This window comes from Orbicella franksi, chromosome 14 (genome assembly GCF_964199315.1).
Source record: "Orbicella franksi chromosome 14, jaOrbFran1.1, whole genome shotgun sequence".
Taxonomy (NCBI): Eukaryota; Metazoa; Cnidaria; class Anthozoa; order Scleractinia; family Merulinidae; genus Orbicella; species Orbicella franksi.
The window spans coordinates 13374856-13393043 of record NC_138158.1 but is presented as its reverse complement, the minus strand read 5'-3'; the positions used below and the strand labels follow the sequence as shown (position 1 = coordinate 13393043).

At 38.4% G+C, this 18188-nt stretch overlaps 1 protein-coding gene across 4 annotated transcripts; it reads left to right on the top strand.

The window, feature by feature from the left end:
• The first annotated feature begins 853 nt into the window (after positions 1-853).
• On the top strand, positions 854-18147 carry LOC145467709 (uncharacterized). Of its 4 annotated transcripts, none has more exons than XR_014042095.1 (12): positions 854-2070; positions 5164-5476; positions 6270-6332; positions 6649-6778; positions 8973-9014; positions 10265-10290; positions 10935-10979; positions 12014-12084; positions 12955-13054; positions 13455-13552; positions 13935-13980; positions 17768-17810. XR_014042095.1 is itself a non-coding variant. In XM_081451311.1 (11 exons), the coding sequence occupies exons 1-11, from the start codon at positions 1992-1994 to the stop codon at positions 17891-17893; spliced, it is 1041 nt and encodes a 346-aa protein (XP_081307437.1). In that variant the 5' UTR covers positions 860-1991; the 3' UTR covers positions 17894-18147. The 4 variants fall into 4 exon arrangements, 2 of the variants coding, with proteins under 2 accessions (XP_081307437.1, XP_081307438.1); XR_014042094.1 differs by having other exon boundaries at positions 13437-13552; XM_081451311.1 differs by lacking the exon at positions 13455-13552 and having other exon boundaries at positions 860-2070; positions 17768-18147.
• Positions 18148-18188: the final 41 nt, after the last annotated feature.

The window sequence follows — 18188 nt, the reverse complement described above, 5'->3', positions numbered from 1 at the left end:
AAGGCTGCGGCCATTAATTAAGTGGCCAGAACGTGAGGAATGTTTTCAGTACTCGTTCGGGAAGAAGACTACAGTAATCATAAGTAAGTAAGTAAGTATCTTTATTTAATGAGGGTAAAAACACTTTACAGTCATTGACTGATAAACTCGTGGCCCTCCCTTAAACAATTAAAAGATGTGCTTGTGTTTCGGGGATAAACGAAAGAAAGTTAAATCATCGATTGTTTTGAAGTCTTTATTGCAAACGTGACAATTTATCCCTTCGCGCCAAATTTGTAACTTGATACTTTTGTTTTCCTCGCAAAGGTATGTAACATGAAACCCTTGTTTTCTCCAAAACACACGGAAGATGTGCTTGTGTTTCGGGGATAAACGAAAGAAAGTTAAATATCCTGACGAAGAAATGGAAGCGAAAAGATTTTGTTTTTCTCAAAACGCAAATTTTCTTATCATCGATGAACAAGAACTAATTTAATTATCAGACGGTCACGGGATATCTTTTTCTTTTTCTGTTGCGACCTTTGTTGTTAACAATAAAACAATTCAAAATTAATACGCAGCAATATTAATTGATACAACTGAGACGCGCTACTTGGCCGATATTATCCTACATCGGTGAACGAGTTTCCTCAAAGACTGATTAAATTAATTTGTGCTTTCATTAGGTGCCACGGAGTCTCCAGCAATACTTGAATACATTCCTGGTTTCTTTTGTCACAAATTTACAATTTGCAGAATATTAAAGCCACTAACTGGGGAACTTTTTCGTCTCTCATACAGACGCAATTAAGGTAAGAAATAAGCAAGCCCCTAAGCTATACATTTCCCTTCTTTATTTAAACCCTGACAAACATACTACTGTAGATTGAAAACAGCAGACGATATTTGTTGAGCCGACCTGTGGATAATTCTAAAAGATACGTTTTACTTTTGCACTAAAAAGGGACAAGTGGTGCTACCTGACATCATATGACATATAAAAAACCGCGTGGTTCTAACGATGCTAGAACGCATGCTTCTTACATGTTGGGTTCTACCATAGGGAAAACCACTCAACATTTGTGTCTGATCCCGTATGCAATGTATCCTCCACCTAATATGTAGAAGACACGAGCGCTAACTAATCTGCGCATGCGTTTAGAGCAAATTGGTTTTGTTCTAAAGAGAATAGTGCCGCAATGAGAGCAAGGGGTTACTTGAAACAAATATATAGCTTTGCGATGTTCACACCTAACTGACGTAGATGGAATATGTTTTACGTACACATGTTGGGTACACATGCACGTTTCCCACCTCACCCCCACCACTTCCTTGCCTCTAGACTAATTAATTAATTGAGATTAATTAATTCAACAAACATGTTGCCCTGTGCGTTCAGAGCCACCTTAAATTTTCGAAATTTTAGGTGGCTCTGAACCCTACCGTAAAAGTTCTTAGGAATTACTTAAAATAGTTGTTTGTGCCTAAAAACGAAAAGTTTGTTCTTTTTTTTTCTGTGATGTGTAGTGACAGAACGTTTGACATTTCTATGACAACGTGTTACGAAAACGTTGGCTCATATCTGTCAACATTTTTAGGTGGGGTTTGTAAAGATTAGATAACCTTTCGGTCCTTTTGGCTTGGTCATCGGAGAAACTAACTTTGAGATAGTTTACTGTTAGGATCTTTTGTTTTTCTGAAGGGTTCACAGATACATTTGTGGGTATGTAATAGGATATGCAAAAAGTTTACGGCGATTTACACGGGCCCGCGAGTTCATAGGGATATTTACACCTGGTGATGGGCTCCTGTCATGGGTAGGGTAGGTATTGATGGTTATCATCACACGTACACATTGTGTACCTATTTTTATTACACTCGTCTCCAGAGCCCTTGCGTAAAATCCACCTCGTCCCCGGGCGGTTTGAATTCCAAGATGGCGACCACCCTCACTCTCTGGTAATTTTGGAGGTTTTCTCAAGAGTCCTAATCGATGCTAGGAGTTGAACAATATGTGGAGGCGGCATGGTAGCAATTTTAACATGGATTCAGAAGCATACGACATCGCTAGAGGTCTTTATGACTCTAAAGGTACACAACAAATTAGAAAGTTTTATACACTGGTTACAGTCTTAGCTTACGTTTTAGCACGGTTGAAAGTAAACAATCTCAAGACCATGCTTACCAAGTGATCCCAGTATAACGATAGGAGTCCTTGGAACCCGATCCAACAAAAAGGGTGGTAAACTCGATCGTTTTTTTTGTTAGAATAATAGCGTTTTCAAATTATACAGAAGATTATAGCCAATGAGGACTTAAACAGAGTCTATATTGCCGTGTGCCTGGTCAGCAGCCTAAATCTGCCAGCACTCTATCACGAATGCTGTTCTCTGATTGGCTACGCTACTCACTATCTATTAAACAATTAGATTAGGAGCTCAAGATTTCTAATTATTATTCTATCATGGATAGAAATTGAGAGTGAATAATCTAATTGTTTTAGTATAAATCTACTGGTAGTTCAAAACTTTATCTAAATCCTCTTCACAGATACTTTGAAAATGCCAATAAGCGGCCATTATTTTGTTAGCAAAGGTACACTGCTACGCTACTCACTATCACCGAATAGATGTGAGTAGCGTAGCCAATCAGAGAATGGCATTTGTGGTAGAACGCTAGTAGATTTATACTAATCTGTTATAGATAGTGAGTAGCTTATCAGTGTGCTGTTGATAACAAAATGGCGGCCACGTCTTTGCATTTTCAGAGTGTCTTTGAAGAGGGTTTAGACAAAGTTTTGAGAAACCAGTGGATTTATACTAAAACTATTAGATTATTTGCTCTCGCTTTATATGCATGATTAACTCAGGCTGCGCCCTAGTCTACTATTCTATGATAGAAATCTTGAGCTTATAATCTAGTTGGTAATTAGATCACAGATGACATCAAAATGTGGTAAGAACAAGAAAGTGGGGATCATGTATCTTATTAGGGCCCTGATCGTGACATTGGTTGATATATCAGTCGATACATGGGTCAATAGTCGCTCAAGTATTGATCGATATATCAGTCCATACTTGGTCAGTTGTGAGCTGAGTATTGACCAATACTCCTATCAGAAGATCTAGTTGGCATTCACCGATACTTTACCAATACTCTGCAGATTATATCAGTAGATATATTGGTCAATACTGATATGTCAGTCAATAGATTGGTTGATACATCAGTTGATAAATGTATATTGGTCAATACTCAGCTGATACTCAACCGAGTATTGGTCGATACTCGCTCTAATATCGCTCAATACATCAGAAAATGTTTAGCTACCTCAACCAACAGTTGACCAATACACCATCAACAATATTGCACATGATACATGGACCCGATACCACAAGGACCATTAAGGTCTTTACCTCGGTACAGTATTAATCAAGTATCATCGATTAGTGGATATATTGACTGAGTATCGTCTGGGTATGGGTGAAGTATTGGTTGAGTGTTCATTAAGTATCAACCGATATAGCGACCAATATAGTTAAGAATTAGAAAACAAGTACCCATGTACTGTGTTTCTGCTGAGTTATTTTTTCCTAGTTCTCCCAAAAATTTGAAGTAGATGGAGAATGTTTTGTAGTAGTCGGCACTAAACATTTTCAGAAACCCAAGCAAAAAAAGAGACCTATCATTTAGGTTGTTATCAGACACATATGAAGCAAGTAAGCACTTACTTGCCGTTGATTTAAAATCAATAAAATGACAGCAAGCACAGGGTTGTGCATGAGCAATAACAAACTTTTGTAATTGATGAATCTGAACAGAGGCCACCGAAAATTCAGTAAAGAAAAATCATAGACCGGATTACAAAAAAAGAGAAAGAGAATGTATATCAGTAGATATGTAGGGATCTTTCTTTAAAAGCTCAAAAGAACTTGCTGGATCAACTGCCTTAATCAAGTAAAACAAATTTTATGCAGATTAAAATTTTTCAATGGCAAAAAAATTGATCGGGTTCAAACAAGTTCAAGTTAGTTTGAATTTTAGCTCGCACATTTAAGCTCATTAGTGTTACTACATATAAAATTAACTTAAGCGGATAAAACCTTTTGTCAAATATATATCTAGACCAAATTAAGGACAATAAAGTACTGTGTAATGGTTACCCCTTAATAATGTAAAACCAAGGATACCTTATTATAGGAAATTAATGCTTCATGCATTAATTTAAGTCGCATTAATTTATGTTAATGTTATTTTTCGTGCTGCTAATTAAGTTGTGTGTTAATTTCCACGACACCTATTACCATTATTTTCCCCCAAATCTATGACACACTCCAGACATTCTTGACACAGCCAAATATTAAATTTTATTTGCATACTCTACATTTGACATCAATCTTTCACATTAGTAAATCGTTTTCTGTACTTCAACTGAATTTTCTTTGTGTTCACTGTCAGGAAAAAAGCATCATTTTGTCAGGGTGGAAATCTTTCAGTATCATGGACACTGTGAAGAATGGTCAAAGTGGTCAGATTTCTTGGATTGACCCATACGTCTAGGGACAATTGGATGATCCTTGTTTGTATTTGGAAGCTTTACAGTGTTAAAATAAATTTGTTCCTGTTCTCAACAAAATTAATACTGATTTTCTGTTTTTGGTGTAGTAGTCATGCTGCTTTCCCTCATTTTGAAATTTTACCACCTCTCTCGCGTTAATTTCCTTTATCGTGTAGCAAATTTATTTTCAAATCATGTTAATTTTAGTCACGTTAATTTCAAGTACGTTAATTAACACAAGCATTAATTTCCTATAATAAGATATGTCTTAATTTCAGCAAGAGGATTTCAAGTTTGGGTTCTGGAGGTTTATTGAATCAGTTATAGGCTAATAATGCACCTGCATGATGTCATCCTCTTACTAGACAGTGCAAAAAGAATTCATTTTGCTTAGTTCTTTTATTATTTTTAAATTTTTCCTCCACAGTAGGGTTTAGATAACAATTTTCCTAGCTAGCATGAGAAAAAGAACCTTAGCTTCACTCTGCTTACAGCCTTCTGTTTCCTTTACAGAGTTCACTTACAAGAAGCACGTTTTTACTTACTAATAATATCCTGCACACTGTAACTTTATTACTTTCAAACAAGTGTCTTTTTCAACCAAATTATATTAACATGCTTATTTCAAGTCAACGTCAACAGACCACCATCTGCTGCTCAGCATGGTGTTTATACCGCCAGCTGCAGAGGACCTCCAACACAGGCAAACACTGCAATGAAACCACGACCATTCAGTGCAAAGGCTAGAATAACAACAGAAAGGGTTGCCGAGAAGACAACCACAGCACCTAAAACAAGACCCCCCTGGAGGCCATTCTCTGGTCATGCTGCACTTGGCAGACCAACTCCACTGATCAACAAGAATCCTGACAATGCCAATGTTATGACAAAGGAAGAACTTCATTATGACTTACCTTCACTTTCAAAAGTCTATCAAGACAGGTAAATGTCCATGTAAGGTTACAGAGAGGGAAATAGATTCTGCATGCAACTTGCAGGTGTAATCTGTGAGGTATTTTAAACTAGAATAATTTCCCCAGTGTGTATTCAAGGTGCCAGCATTTAAAGGGGAATCGTTGCTGACAGCATTGTTTAGTACATATTGCCTCATTGGGCAGCATACAAATTTCCATAGAGAAGGCATGATTTAAATTGAAGGCGACCTACTGATTAAAAACCTAAATTATATAGCAATGTGACCTTAGAAAATGCACCTAATTTCTGGGTGGCAAAAGGGACTCGATCAGTGCATAATTATGTTCTTTACAACATTTTTTTTTTTATGCTGTCACTCAATATTCAAAGTTGACTTTTTATATCTGGATCAGAGACTGACAATTATACTAAAAGGTAAAAATCATAAACAAGATTCTCCTATTGAAGAAAAAGCAATTATTTTTATCAGTCAGTGGGTTAGTTCATCATTTACTATAATGTCCTATATTATCATGCAGTACATTGCTGGAAAAACTTGCACACATGCAAATTATGTCATCTAATAAACTTGCAATTGCACTTTGTTCCTTTCAAAACAGTTCATTTGTTATATCATTAATGGTTAATGATATTAGCAAGGCTAACAGGACCCAGCTACAAATTTGTGCTATTTCCTGATTGTCTCTCAGTTTTCAGAACAGACATCAAAGTGCAAGGGAAACCACTCCTTGTAACCTTGAGGGGTTGAGTCAGGCTAGGATTTTGAGATACTGATGGTGGCTTACATGTATAATTACAGGTGTCTACCCAGAGGTCTTGTAACTTTACAGGAGTGGCTGACAGAAGATGTTCCTAGTGACTGGTGGGTACAAGATGGTGTTTCCTGTTCATTTTTGTCATTAATGATGCCATGACACTTGACTAGACTAGTACGGTGGAGAATGCACAATTTGGGGATCCTGATTTTACATACCTTTTACTTTGACTCCTGTGTTTGTTTCTCTTGCAAATTTCATCATTTACAGCTACTGTATTAGTACAGCTGGTTAAATATTTAATTACTAGGATCCTGGGGTTTGGGAGGGAGGAAAGCTCAGGCTTATAGTACATGTAATGTGAATAAAGTAATTTTTCTTACATGTTCTGACTTAGGGCACTAAATCAAGTGTGTTTTACAGGCCTGCTCAGCTTACAGCAAAGCACAGTTTTGTATTCCTTGAACATGTTCAGATGGACAATCTGCAAGCTGTTCCACCTGTTCAGCAGCCTGATGATTTATTGATCTATACTCCAGTACTGCAAATTAAGGTACATTATATATTAATAAGTTGACTTATTCTTAAAGTTTGATTAGTTCTTACTTATGATCTATTAGAGGACAGAAAATTCTAGATGACATCATTTTTTTGTTTCTTTATTATATAAAATACAGTGGAACCTGTATATAATGGCTCTGTATTAAGTGGTCACCCTCTATTAAGTAGCCAGTTTTCAAGGTCCGGAGTTTTCGTTCACACAAAGGCTGTAGTTTTTCCTGTATTAGGCAGCCACCTCTATTAAGCAGCCACGGCCACCCTGTAGCAGTCCTCTGTTTGTCTTTCTTTGTTATTGTTACCTGTATTAAGCGGCCACCCTTGAATGGAAACTAAGCCACATGTCATTTTATGGGGTAGTTTCCCTTATTCCCTCTAATAGACAACAAATAAAACACAACTTGTTACTTGTTAAATAGGGGAACTGACTGCTGCACTGGATAGACTGCTGCACTGGAAAACGGACTGCAGCACTTAGCCCAGCATTCTGCAAGCAATGAAACCCCATTTGAGTTTATTAAAACCGAAAGATACATATGTGAAGTTAGACTAACAGAAGTACAGATAATGATAACGTGCCTACTGTCCGTCAGGAAAAACCCCCTTATTAGAGGAAACCTGAACCCTCCTGAATGTAGAGCCAGACACTTAACAAATACCCCAAGGGTGAGGGGTGACAAAGCCAACAAATGTAGGGTAACAAAGCAAATCAAAACAACATTAATAAAAAATCTCAAAACGAAAGCAAGTTGGCAGCGACATCAGCATAATCCTGCCCTTATAGTACTTCCGTCACCATGGAAACTGTCAAAAAACCAGTGAACCGTAAAAACAATGATTTGCTGCTATTCTTCGAATCGCAGCAAATAACAGTTTCATTGTGTTTAAAATGTGATCCATCATCATTACAAAGAAAAACATGTACAAAGCTACTGTAAGCTGAAAACTGGCCGTTTAGTATCGCTTTCCAGATGTTCATAATGCTGAAGTACAGTACCATATCATTACACCATGCCCAGTGAGTAATTTCAGAGTGATCCTGTATTAAGTGGCCATCTGTATTAAGCAGCCAGTTGCTTAAGTCCCGAGGGTGGCCATTGATTCCTTGTTGTCATGCATCTGTTCAGTAATAGATCACAGAAGACATAAAAGTGTGGTAGGAACGGTACTGACACACTCACCTAATGGCTTGTGTGCCACTTTATTGGTCTTACCACATTTTGATGTCATCTGTGATCTATTAAACAATTAGATTATTCGCTCTCGATTTCCTCGTCAACTATCATGCATAGAAATCAACAGCGAATAATCTTAATTGTTTTACTACAAATCTACTAGTCATTCAAAACTTTAACTAAATCCTCTTCACAGACACTTCCAAAATGCCAAGAAGCAGGCAGCCGTCATTTTGTTAACAAGGGCACACTGCTATGTTACTCACTATCTGTCACAGAATAGATAGTGAGTAGTGTAGCCAATCAGAGAATGGCATTCGAGATAGAACGCCTAGTAGATTTATACTAACACTGAATAGAAAGATGCACAACAACATGGAATCTATTTGTTAACTGTGTTATTAGCTGGTATTTCCTAATAATAATATCATTATTAGCTAATGAAAATAAGAAAAAATTATGATATTTTGCGGTGGGTTAATGTTGCTGATGGGTGATATAGTGGCTAAATGCTCAGACTCCATAATTAATTATACATGTCTGATGCCCTTCTCTTCCTTTTCCTTCATGTATTTCCGCCCTTGTTTTAGATCTTGTTTGGGAGCAGCATTTTGTCTAACTATATTGTAGCTCATGAAAATGTGGATTATTTTTATATTTAAACATATCTTTTGGGTAGGCTTGGCAGCTTGACAAGTACCTTATTTTCAATTCTGGTACAGCATGTCTAAGTGGTTAGGGTGCCAGACTTGAACTCCAGAGATTTGGGTGCAGGAATGCATTCTACTTGATTTAAAGTACATTAGTACATCTATTGGGCTGTTGTCACATTACTGTTTCGATGCCTTTTCTGCCCAGTTGTTTACTGGGCACCCTTCACTTATAGCCCAGGGTCAATTGTTACTCCAGTCAACATACTGGACAACAGGCAACATACTCGATCTATAGTTCTTAGGTTCAATGTACACGATACCACAGTATATTTAATGCAGCTTCTATTGTTTTTATTGACAGAAATTTAAGCCTCCAAAACCAAGATTCCAACCATTCCCTCAGGTATGGTACAGATGCATGCATTTGAAATAAAATCAAAATGTATTGAGAGGACATTTCGAGGAATGCTTTAATGTTAGCTTAATACAGGGTGTCTATCTAATACAGTTCCCACAGAGCATGTTCTATTATGTGTCAATAGGTATGCCAATGTATGTTAGATACTTTTCAGGTTATTCTTGGAGCTACAGGTACATTGCTGTGTTTGCAGCTTTTTATTTATTAAACTGGGCTGGAAATTGTTTGAAGTCAGCCACACAGATTGATAATGCAAGGTTCATGTAATCCAACTAGAAGAAAAATATGTGAACCAAAACAACCCACTCAGACATGAAACAGGTCAAGAAATACGTTAGTTAGGGGGCCCTCTACCAACTGTGGTAAAAAATGTAAGAGAATTATCTCATAAACTGATAATCAAAACTCAAAATTATTCTATCTAAAGAATCTGTCTATTTGTAATGCCTGTAATTAGTTTCTGGTGCTTCATTATCAGACCAAGTCGATTACTGCAAAAGGTCTGCCTTTATGTGATGGCAGTAATTTATGAGCTATGTATCATGATCTGCCGATTGTAAAACCTCGTCAGATTTTTATTGGTACCTAGCCTAGCCTGCAGAACAGGGGGATTTGTGAGGCAGAGCGTGATACATGAGTGCAGATACATGAGTGTGGAGTAATCTGGGCTTGTGCATCATGCATGTATAGTGCTGTACCCTTCTAATTTTTCTGTTCTGCAGTCGAATTGTTATTAAGCATGTTGTGTGGTATAATCTAAGTATATGTTCACGTGTCTAAGTCACATTTTAGGTGTCTGTGTATGCTTAATATTGAGGTATAGTTTACAGCAACTAGAAACTAAGGAAAATAAGTTTGGGAGCTTGGCGACGGTCTGGTCAATACCATGCAGGTTTGACTGTAAAACACTAAAATGCTCATCACATCCTCTTGGCCTGCCACCGTCATTTTGTACATAAACTTCTATATGTACTTTACTTTTGTCAAATGGCATCCATGACACTCAAGGTTAGGTTTGAAGAAGTGCACTGGTGATTGATTGATTGTCTAAGGGAGGACCAGAATTATTTTAAACAAGCACACATCTATAAATACTCCTTTCGCTATGCTTTTTACATGTGTTATGTATTCTTTAGGTTTCTTCAATTGCAATCTAAATGCAGTAAGTAAGAAACTTTTTTTTTTTTTCTTGCTAGGTTTTTCAATCATTTGATTTATTGATTTTTGTTTTTTAGGATGAGGAGTTGAGATGCAAGCACAGGTACATTGTTATTAAGAACATAAGTTATGAATTATCAAAAAAAATGAATTGATTTAGATATTAATTTTATATAGTCTGATGCAAACATGACAGAAAGTTTGAGGGTAAACTCAGGCTGCAGGCCACTACAATCTCTTCTCAGGGTGCTGTCTTTTTACCCTTGTGAAAGGAGGGCTGAAAAGAGAGGGTCCTGGCTACAAGACTGCGTGCAAGCAAACATTTATGACAGTTTTTAATAGTACAAACATAAACATAAGTAAACATACCCAGACGCAGTGAGATGTTGATAATTAGTACTTTTTGTAGGGAAATTGTCCTAACAAAGGGCGCTACTTACCAGCACCTTTGTGCACCTGCGTTTGTTGCTTATTTATGCTTATGTGCTAGTGAAAACTAACCTTAACATAAGGGTCGGTGTCTCTCCAATCCTGCGCTTAATTTTCATGCTGGTTCTTTTTCGTTTCTGGGAACGCATTTCACCCAAACAAGTCATGGTGAATTACGATTTTTTTTGTCATATTGCTTCCTGTAACTGATAGTTTTAATTCTTTTTTGTGTAAATCCCTTTTACATGTTATCAGTCGACGTCATAGTTATCTTGATACACCATGGGATAAGCTGTACTGATCTTAATTTTATTTCAGAAGTGAGCCTGTGGATGCAAAGTCAATCCAGCCCTCTTCACATGAGTAAGTACATGTATTAACATAAAGAGACTGTATAATAGGGTTGTAATGTTCGACAAAGGAGAACGCTTGCTAATCTTATGGGTGTCCTGCGCAGTTTTTCGTTGTCGCCTTCGTCCATGACGTCACATTTTGCTTACGCGATCATGCGGACGACCTCGTCGTAGAGACAGGTAAACAAAATGGAGGGCTTTCTTTAAAAAAGGAAAGTCAGAAGGTTTTGGCGTCTCGAGAATTGAAAGAACGTTGATTTCACATCAGGATTGGTGCCAGATTTTTTGCTTTTTACTTGAAGGGTAGAAAAATGTGGCCCTGGAATAAGTTCGGAAAACAACAGTCAGCTAATTTGAATTGCGGATAGAATTCACGTGATCGTTGACAACGATGTTAAACATTACCCTGGAACGCGCCAGCGGAAATACTCAATAAAGTGCAATACTCAATAAAGTCAGCAGCGAGCAACTTAAGGGTACATGTCCTAAAGTGGACGATCAACTCAAGTCAGCCATTACATGTTGAGCAATACTCGTATTATGTGATCGTCATCGATATGCGCCCTTGTAGATTCGCGTATTCTCTTCGGAACGCACTAGCAAAATTTGGCAGAAAGTGACCTTGTGTTTGTCGGCATTATCCATGTGCTTAGTTTGACAAACCACTGATCAACTCAGCCATTGCACTAAACAATCCAGAAGAAACTGATTCTGTAGTGCTTCTTGTTATATGCAGTCAAATCTAACTGAAACTAGTTCGTGTGTTCAGCAGACTGACTTTATTACGAACGCGCTTAATTTCTCTGTGATTACTGCTTGTTTTTATTGCTTATCTTTTGTTGATGTGGTAAATAAAAAAGAGTACTGAGAATTTAGGATTTAATTGAGTCAGTCCATTACTGAGCGCAACTTACCACATCTTAAATGAACATCGTGTTGTAAAGTTATGTGTACCCTGTACTTAGCTATTCTTAGTTTTGGAAAAACAAAACCAACACGATGAACCATTCTCATACCGCCATATTGTCAATTGAAATGTTTCAGTGCTTTTGAGGGAATGCGGACGGCAGATATTATTCGACAAGAGATTGAAGATCTTGAAAGACTCTTGCAAGGTAACACGGCCAGAAAAAAAAAAACCCTCAAGTGAAGTAACCCGGTTAATTGACTGGGACCAAACACTTACATCCTATCTTTCTGGTAAATGTATGTAAAGCGCCATGATAATTGGTTCTTACTATCACTAGAAAAAACCCCTGATATCATTCGTTACATAATGTATAAAAAACAAGACACCGTGTTTCATCACATGTCCTAATACTGGGACGACAGCTGAAAATACGACATGCACTGGAGTATTTATGACATACTTCGAGGTGTTTGGAATGTGATGAAACGTGCCAAGTCTTTGATATATATTCTCAATCGAAACAATTCTAAGGTAAAGATTGACTAATTGAAATTTACGCAATTAAGATCCTATCCTCACAAGTGCAAACTATTTCCAAATTGAACGAGAAAAACCGTATGATTACTTATTAATAATATAAACATGCATGAAAAAATTCGCGTGGAGGAAGTGCCGGAAGATCTTTCTTGAAGCCATTTTTCCTCATTCAAGAAAACGTTTTTCAAAGTTTCCGCACAAAATTTTCATCATCATTCTATGTGACATCATTGGGCTTACAAGATTTCCTTTTGTCTTTCAGCCAATCATAACTCAGGATTACGATGTGTAATTTGCACTGGTGTTACACTTTTTGCACTGGTGCTACACTTTTTGCACTGGTTGTTACACTTGAACTGCACTGCTCTCAGCCAATCAGAATCGAGTAATTTTTTCATGTATATTATTAACATCGAAATAACGCGAAGTAACACGAAAAAACCACATGTTGTATACTCATCACCAAGCTACCTACTGATACAATCATTTGCAGTCAGTGCGCTGTACTTGACAGAACGGTATTTATTTTCTTTTATAGGGATTGGAAACCCTAAAGGTTCATCAGTGGTTGTTCGATATCAACATGATATTAACAACTTACGAGACATGGTTAAGAGCACTTTGCAGGGATACGACTTGTAAGTTGACAAGTTTGGTCCTTGCTATTCGTTAATTAAGATTTGTTTCGCGATCGGTAAATCATGCTTTTTGATCATAGTAGGGGAGACTAACTAACTATGTTTTGGTTCAGCTATAGGCACCTGCTGCATGCAATTTTCTGAACTGATTTTCAACGTCTTGTAATTTAATATTGTTGTTCACCTTTGCCTGTTTAATTTGGCGTCATTATTTTACTAGTCCATTGTCCCTTTAAAGATGATTTCCAGTCCGCACTGCGTAGTCTCAGCACTTTAATGTTTACAAACATTGTAAGTCTCACTCGATGGAATGCGAATCGATGTTATTTCTTACGGACCACATAACTTATCTTTGAGACCTTTCAAATTCTTTTTCCAACAGCTTCATTGATTTTTACAGCTGCGAAGTTGTTTCATCAAGTGATACGAGAAAGAACGAAGCCGACGAAGCTTCGCATCCATAAAGGCGATTGACATGGAACTTTGAATTTACTTCATGTAAGTGGTTGCGAAATATTTACATTTTGTGATGTCTTACATCAAACCAAACAAAAAACGTAAACAAACTCTCGAGAGTGCGCAGTTACGGACTGGAAATCATCTTTAAATCGTGTAGATTACGCAATAAAGCTCTCTTGTAATAAGTTAAATATTATCAGATCAGAGAAGGACAGATGTAAACAGTTTGTTTGGTATCTACTGAAACGTCATATTTCACAATCGCCGCTGCCTTCAAGTACTTGTATACTCTGCGAGGCAGAGATTCTTTTCTCTTTCTGCTCGGTGAGGGTGTTGCAGGTTAGCACTTGTTTAGATTTGTCAATGAATGAAGTATGGCCTTGCAATGTTTTAACTGCTACTTTTTTTTTTGCGTTGACAGTTCTGAGGAGGCTCGAAGTCTCACCCCTGTGGCTGCTAGTTTCCAGGTAAAGGGAACATTATAACTTTTTTCACTTTCAGGCTGACGTGTTGTACTATTTTAGAAAAGTCGTGTTGAATTAAGTTAATACAAAAACACAAAACACGCACAAACAGCGTGTCGTACATTTGTTGCATTTGACCGAATTTTTCTTACTGCTGGGACTCCAAACCATCTATTAGGAAGTGTGCATTTCAGTAGGTCAGTTAATTATAAAAGACAGCGAGCAAGAATCTTATTGGAAAAATTACTTCAACAGTGCGCTGGCTTGTTTGAAAAAGTCATGTTTTGGAAACATCTTTTAACAACAAACTTTCAAGTTGTGAAGGTGAATTAATCAACATGACACGAGCGTGGGACAAAGAAAAATTCTGAGTCCCCGACAGGAATCGAACCCATGACCTCCCGAGCACCGGGCGGGCGCTCTATCCACTGAGCTACGAGAACTCATGGAGAGCAAGGTCATTTAACTGAGTTCATATATGACAGGTGTCCTCCCGGTGTTCGGGAGGTCATGGGTTCGATTCCTGTCGGGGACTCAGAATTTTTCTTTGTCCCACGCTCGTGTCATGTTGATTAATTCACCTTCACATTTCATTACCGAGCTTAAAATTCACCATCTTTATTAATTTATCACAACTCACGATGACTTCGATAGCGTTGATCCTAGCAGTATGCAGGACGCCTGTCATATATCAACTCAGTTAAATGACCTCGCTCTCCATGAGTCCTCGTAGCTCAGTGGATAGAGCGCCCGCCCGGTGTTCGGGAGGTCATGGGTTCGATTCCTGTCGGGGACTCAGAATTTTTCTTTGTCCCACGCTCGTGTCATGTTGATTAATTCACCTTCACATTTCATTACCGAGCTTAAAATTCACCATCTTTATTAATTTATCATAAACTTTCCAGTTGTTGACAAAACGTGGGTTTAGCTCTTCCTCTTTTTCTTCGGTCGCCTGCCAGAGGTTAGAAACCAGAAGGTAATCAAAACCCATTGTAATGGTGCTTGTCGTGGCTTACAAGAAGTTCTCAACAACAAGAATTTTCTCTTGTTGCTAATGATTAGACTGAGAGAAAAGCGCCGATGGGATCGAGTTCCTTGGCTGGCTTTTGGCGACGTCATTAAATTTCGCGTCAAATCGAGCGTGCGGGATAGTGCCTGGGTACCAGGCTGGTGTCTGCTTAGAAGGGCGGTCACTCAGTGAGGTTAGGGAGCTTAGGCAAACCACGACGACGAAGGCAACGTGAACGTCACAAAACGAAAGGTTTAATAAGCAAAACAATGGCTGTGCACGTGCGTTATAAATCTTTGTACATTTCTTTGCCGTCCTCTGCAAAATAACAACGTGAAATGACCAAGTTCTGTGTCGTCTACTTAACGTGGACGACGACGGCTAATTTTTCTTATTTCCATTTGGAATTGAACGCTGTCATTACATATTTAGCCTGCGCACGTTTTTAGAGCCATTCGGCGTACTGAACAGATCTAGACAATCGCGAATTTCGCTGGTAAAATATATATTCATTTTTTTCCTAGGCGTCGTCGTCGTTGTTGCTTAAGCTGCCTGGTGTTGTCATTTACGTCGCAACCCCCAGGTTAACGAACTTTGACAGTTCCGAAAATGTGTGTGAGGCAGATATAGCCATTCAGCGTTTCTTACATTTACTGTCAAACTATGTACCTGAAATCCTTGTTACTTGATGACCTCTTTCAGTGGATCTACAATTAAGAATTATTCATCTTTATCATAATGTCTGAATTCGTTATTGTTTTAACTTGAAAAAAGATAACATCCAGTGTCATCATCAAGATGTTGGTAACATCAAGTTGTTTGGCTGTTCTAAAACATACATGTAATAACCTAGCCATAAAAACGCGCAGAGTTGCAATGACTGTTCTTTTGCTCAAAAAGGCCAACAAAAATAAAGTCGGATATTACATAAGGTTGAAGATTATTTGTTTTTATTGCTGTGCAACCATTTTATCTGCTTTACTAGTCTAGAAAACGAACTCAGTACGAACCATCAGAGAGGCCCTGTTAGGGGGGTACCCATGTCCCCTGTCTGAATTTCGCCACCAGCCATGTCGGCATTTCGCAAGATTCCTTTGTCGCCTGTCGGAATTTCGTCTCAGAGGAGTTGTCACGGTCGGGAAATTTGACCTTGTTCGATTGAAACGAAGCTACACGTATAACACATCGTAATACCTTTGTTCAGTTATTTAAAAAAAACCGACACAGTGCTCTCAAGTCTCACGCATTGAGCATGAGGTTCACGCAAACGAATTCAATCTTGCGCTCTCACGCTGAAACTATTATTTCTCACGCATTGAAGCTTCCTTGCTGTTTTAGTCAAGGGCATATATAATTAAGTATCTCTTTGGATATAATTTACTCCTTGTACGTTTTGCACTTGCTTCGAACACTTTTTAACAGTAGGAATTCTTATGCAGAGCCAGCATTTCTCCGGTCTGTGGGTTTAATGATTACTTTATGGTTACTTTTAAAGCATCACATTTCGGCTCAGAATGAAGGAAAAGAATTCTTAGCCACTTCAATTTTTCAAAATTTTCTAAGGGCTGGGGGCAAGCTGGGGGCATATTGGAGGCATCCTTCCTAAGGGCTTGGGCATGCTTTCGAGCGCTGAAGTTGCTAACCTCCTAGGGGATGTGAAGGCATGCTACCCCCGGGAAATTTTGAAATTTACTTGGAATTGTTATTTTCAGCCTTTTTCCAGGCAGTATTTGGACCTGAAGTACAATCGAGCCTATGAATATTTTTACTATGTTTATATTTAACAACCGTTCTCTAACTCAAAATCTGAACGGCCTCAATCAGAATAATCTCTCTTACCTATAATTTTCCTTTGAATTTGGCGTAACCCTTGCCTTCTGCTGAAGACGAGCAGACCTTGGCAGCTTTCCCTGTCTCTCTTTTCCTTCTGTAATGCCATTTGTTGATAATACAGCTTCATATTATTTTACTGGTGACCCACTAATAAAAATATGAAGCAGACTTTGGAAGATCTCTTTCCTTTTTCCTTAAGCGTGTTTTTAGGCGTTTTAGGGCACTGCTCACTCAGCTGAGAGTGAGAAAAAATACTCAGCAATGACGGACTCGATTTATTCGACGGGGACGTTTTAGCATATATAAGAAAGCCTGGGTTTCGCGACCCGTCGACATCGCGCGTGAGAGAGGAAAACACATTTAAAACTCTGGAAATGCGTCTTCACTTCGACTCAGACTTTTAAAACAATCACTGCATTCTCAGTTCCGAAATTCGTTGTCGGTCTTATCTTGCCATTGCTTTCCCTATTTCGCTGAAGTAGTCTGTCGTTCATCGCCAATTCGCAGCTGTCATGTCGCCGTTTCAAGGCCATGTCGCTTGTCGGAATTTACCCCTAACAGGGTCTCATCAGACTTGTTAATCTATTCAGTTTATTTCTAACTGCCACAGTGACTCTGTCACTGTGTTCAGTGACATGTCTGCAGGCAGAAAAGATGCGATCGAATATCAATGTTCATCATATCCGTAGACGGGAATTCCTTGCACTGGAGGTCATCATTCGTGTGAAACCGTCCTGCCAACGTCTTTTGAAATAGTCAGAGAGAGGGTGCGGGGGGAGACAGCTATATCAGAAGGTTTGTACGGATCGTGAAAGCGGCTTGCACCGGAATTGACACACCAAATCCACCGTAGGAAGCATAAGCTGTTTACCTTTTAAACCATGTGTCTACACTCGCTTGTCTTGAGAATATTTCAAACTACAACCCACCTTTCTAATTTCATTGTAGGAGGATCTTGTTAGGTACCCCGAAAAACACGACCAGATTGTCCACACCATCAAGCAAAGACGAGACCAGTGTGTGAGAGAACTGGCTGGTATAGAACACATGATTATGAACAACAACAGTGTGTGAGAGAGAACTGGCTGATTTAGAACACAAGATCACAACAGTGTATGAGAGAACTGGCTGATAAGGCACAGAAGATCATGAACAACAACAGTGTGTGAGAGAGAACTGGCTGATTTAGAACACAAGATCACAACAGTGTATGAGAGAACTGGTTGATAAGGCACAGAAGATCATGAACAACAACAGTGTGTGTGAGAGAACTGGCAGATACAGAACACAAGATCATGAACAACAACAGTGTATGAAAGAACTGGCTGCTTTAGAAAACAAGATCATAAACAACAACAGTGCGTGAGAG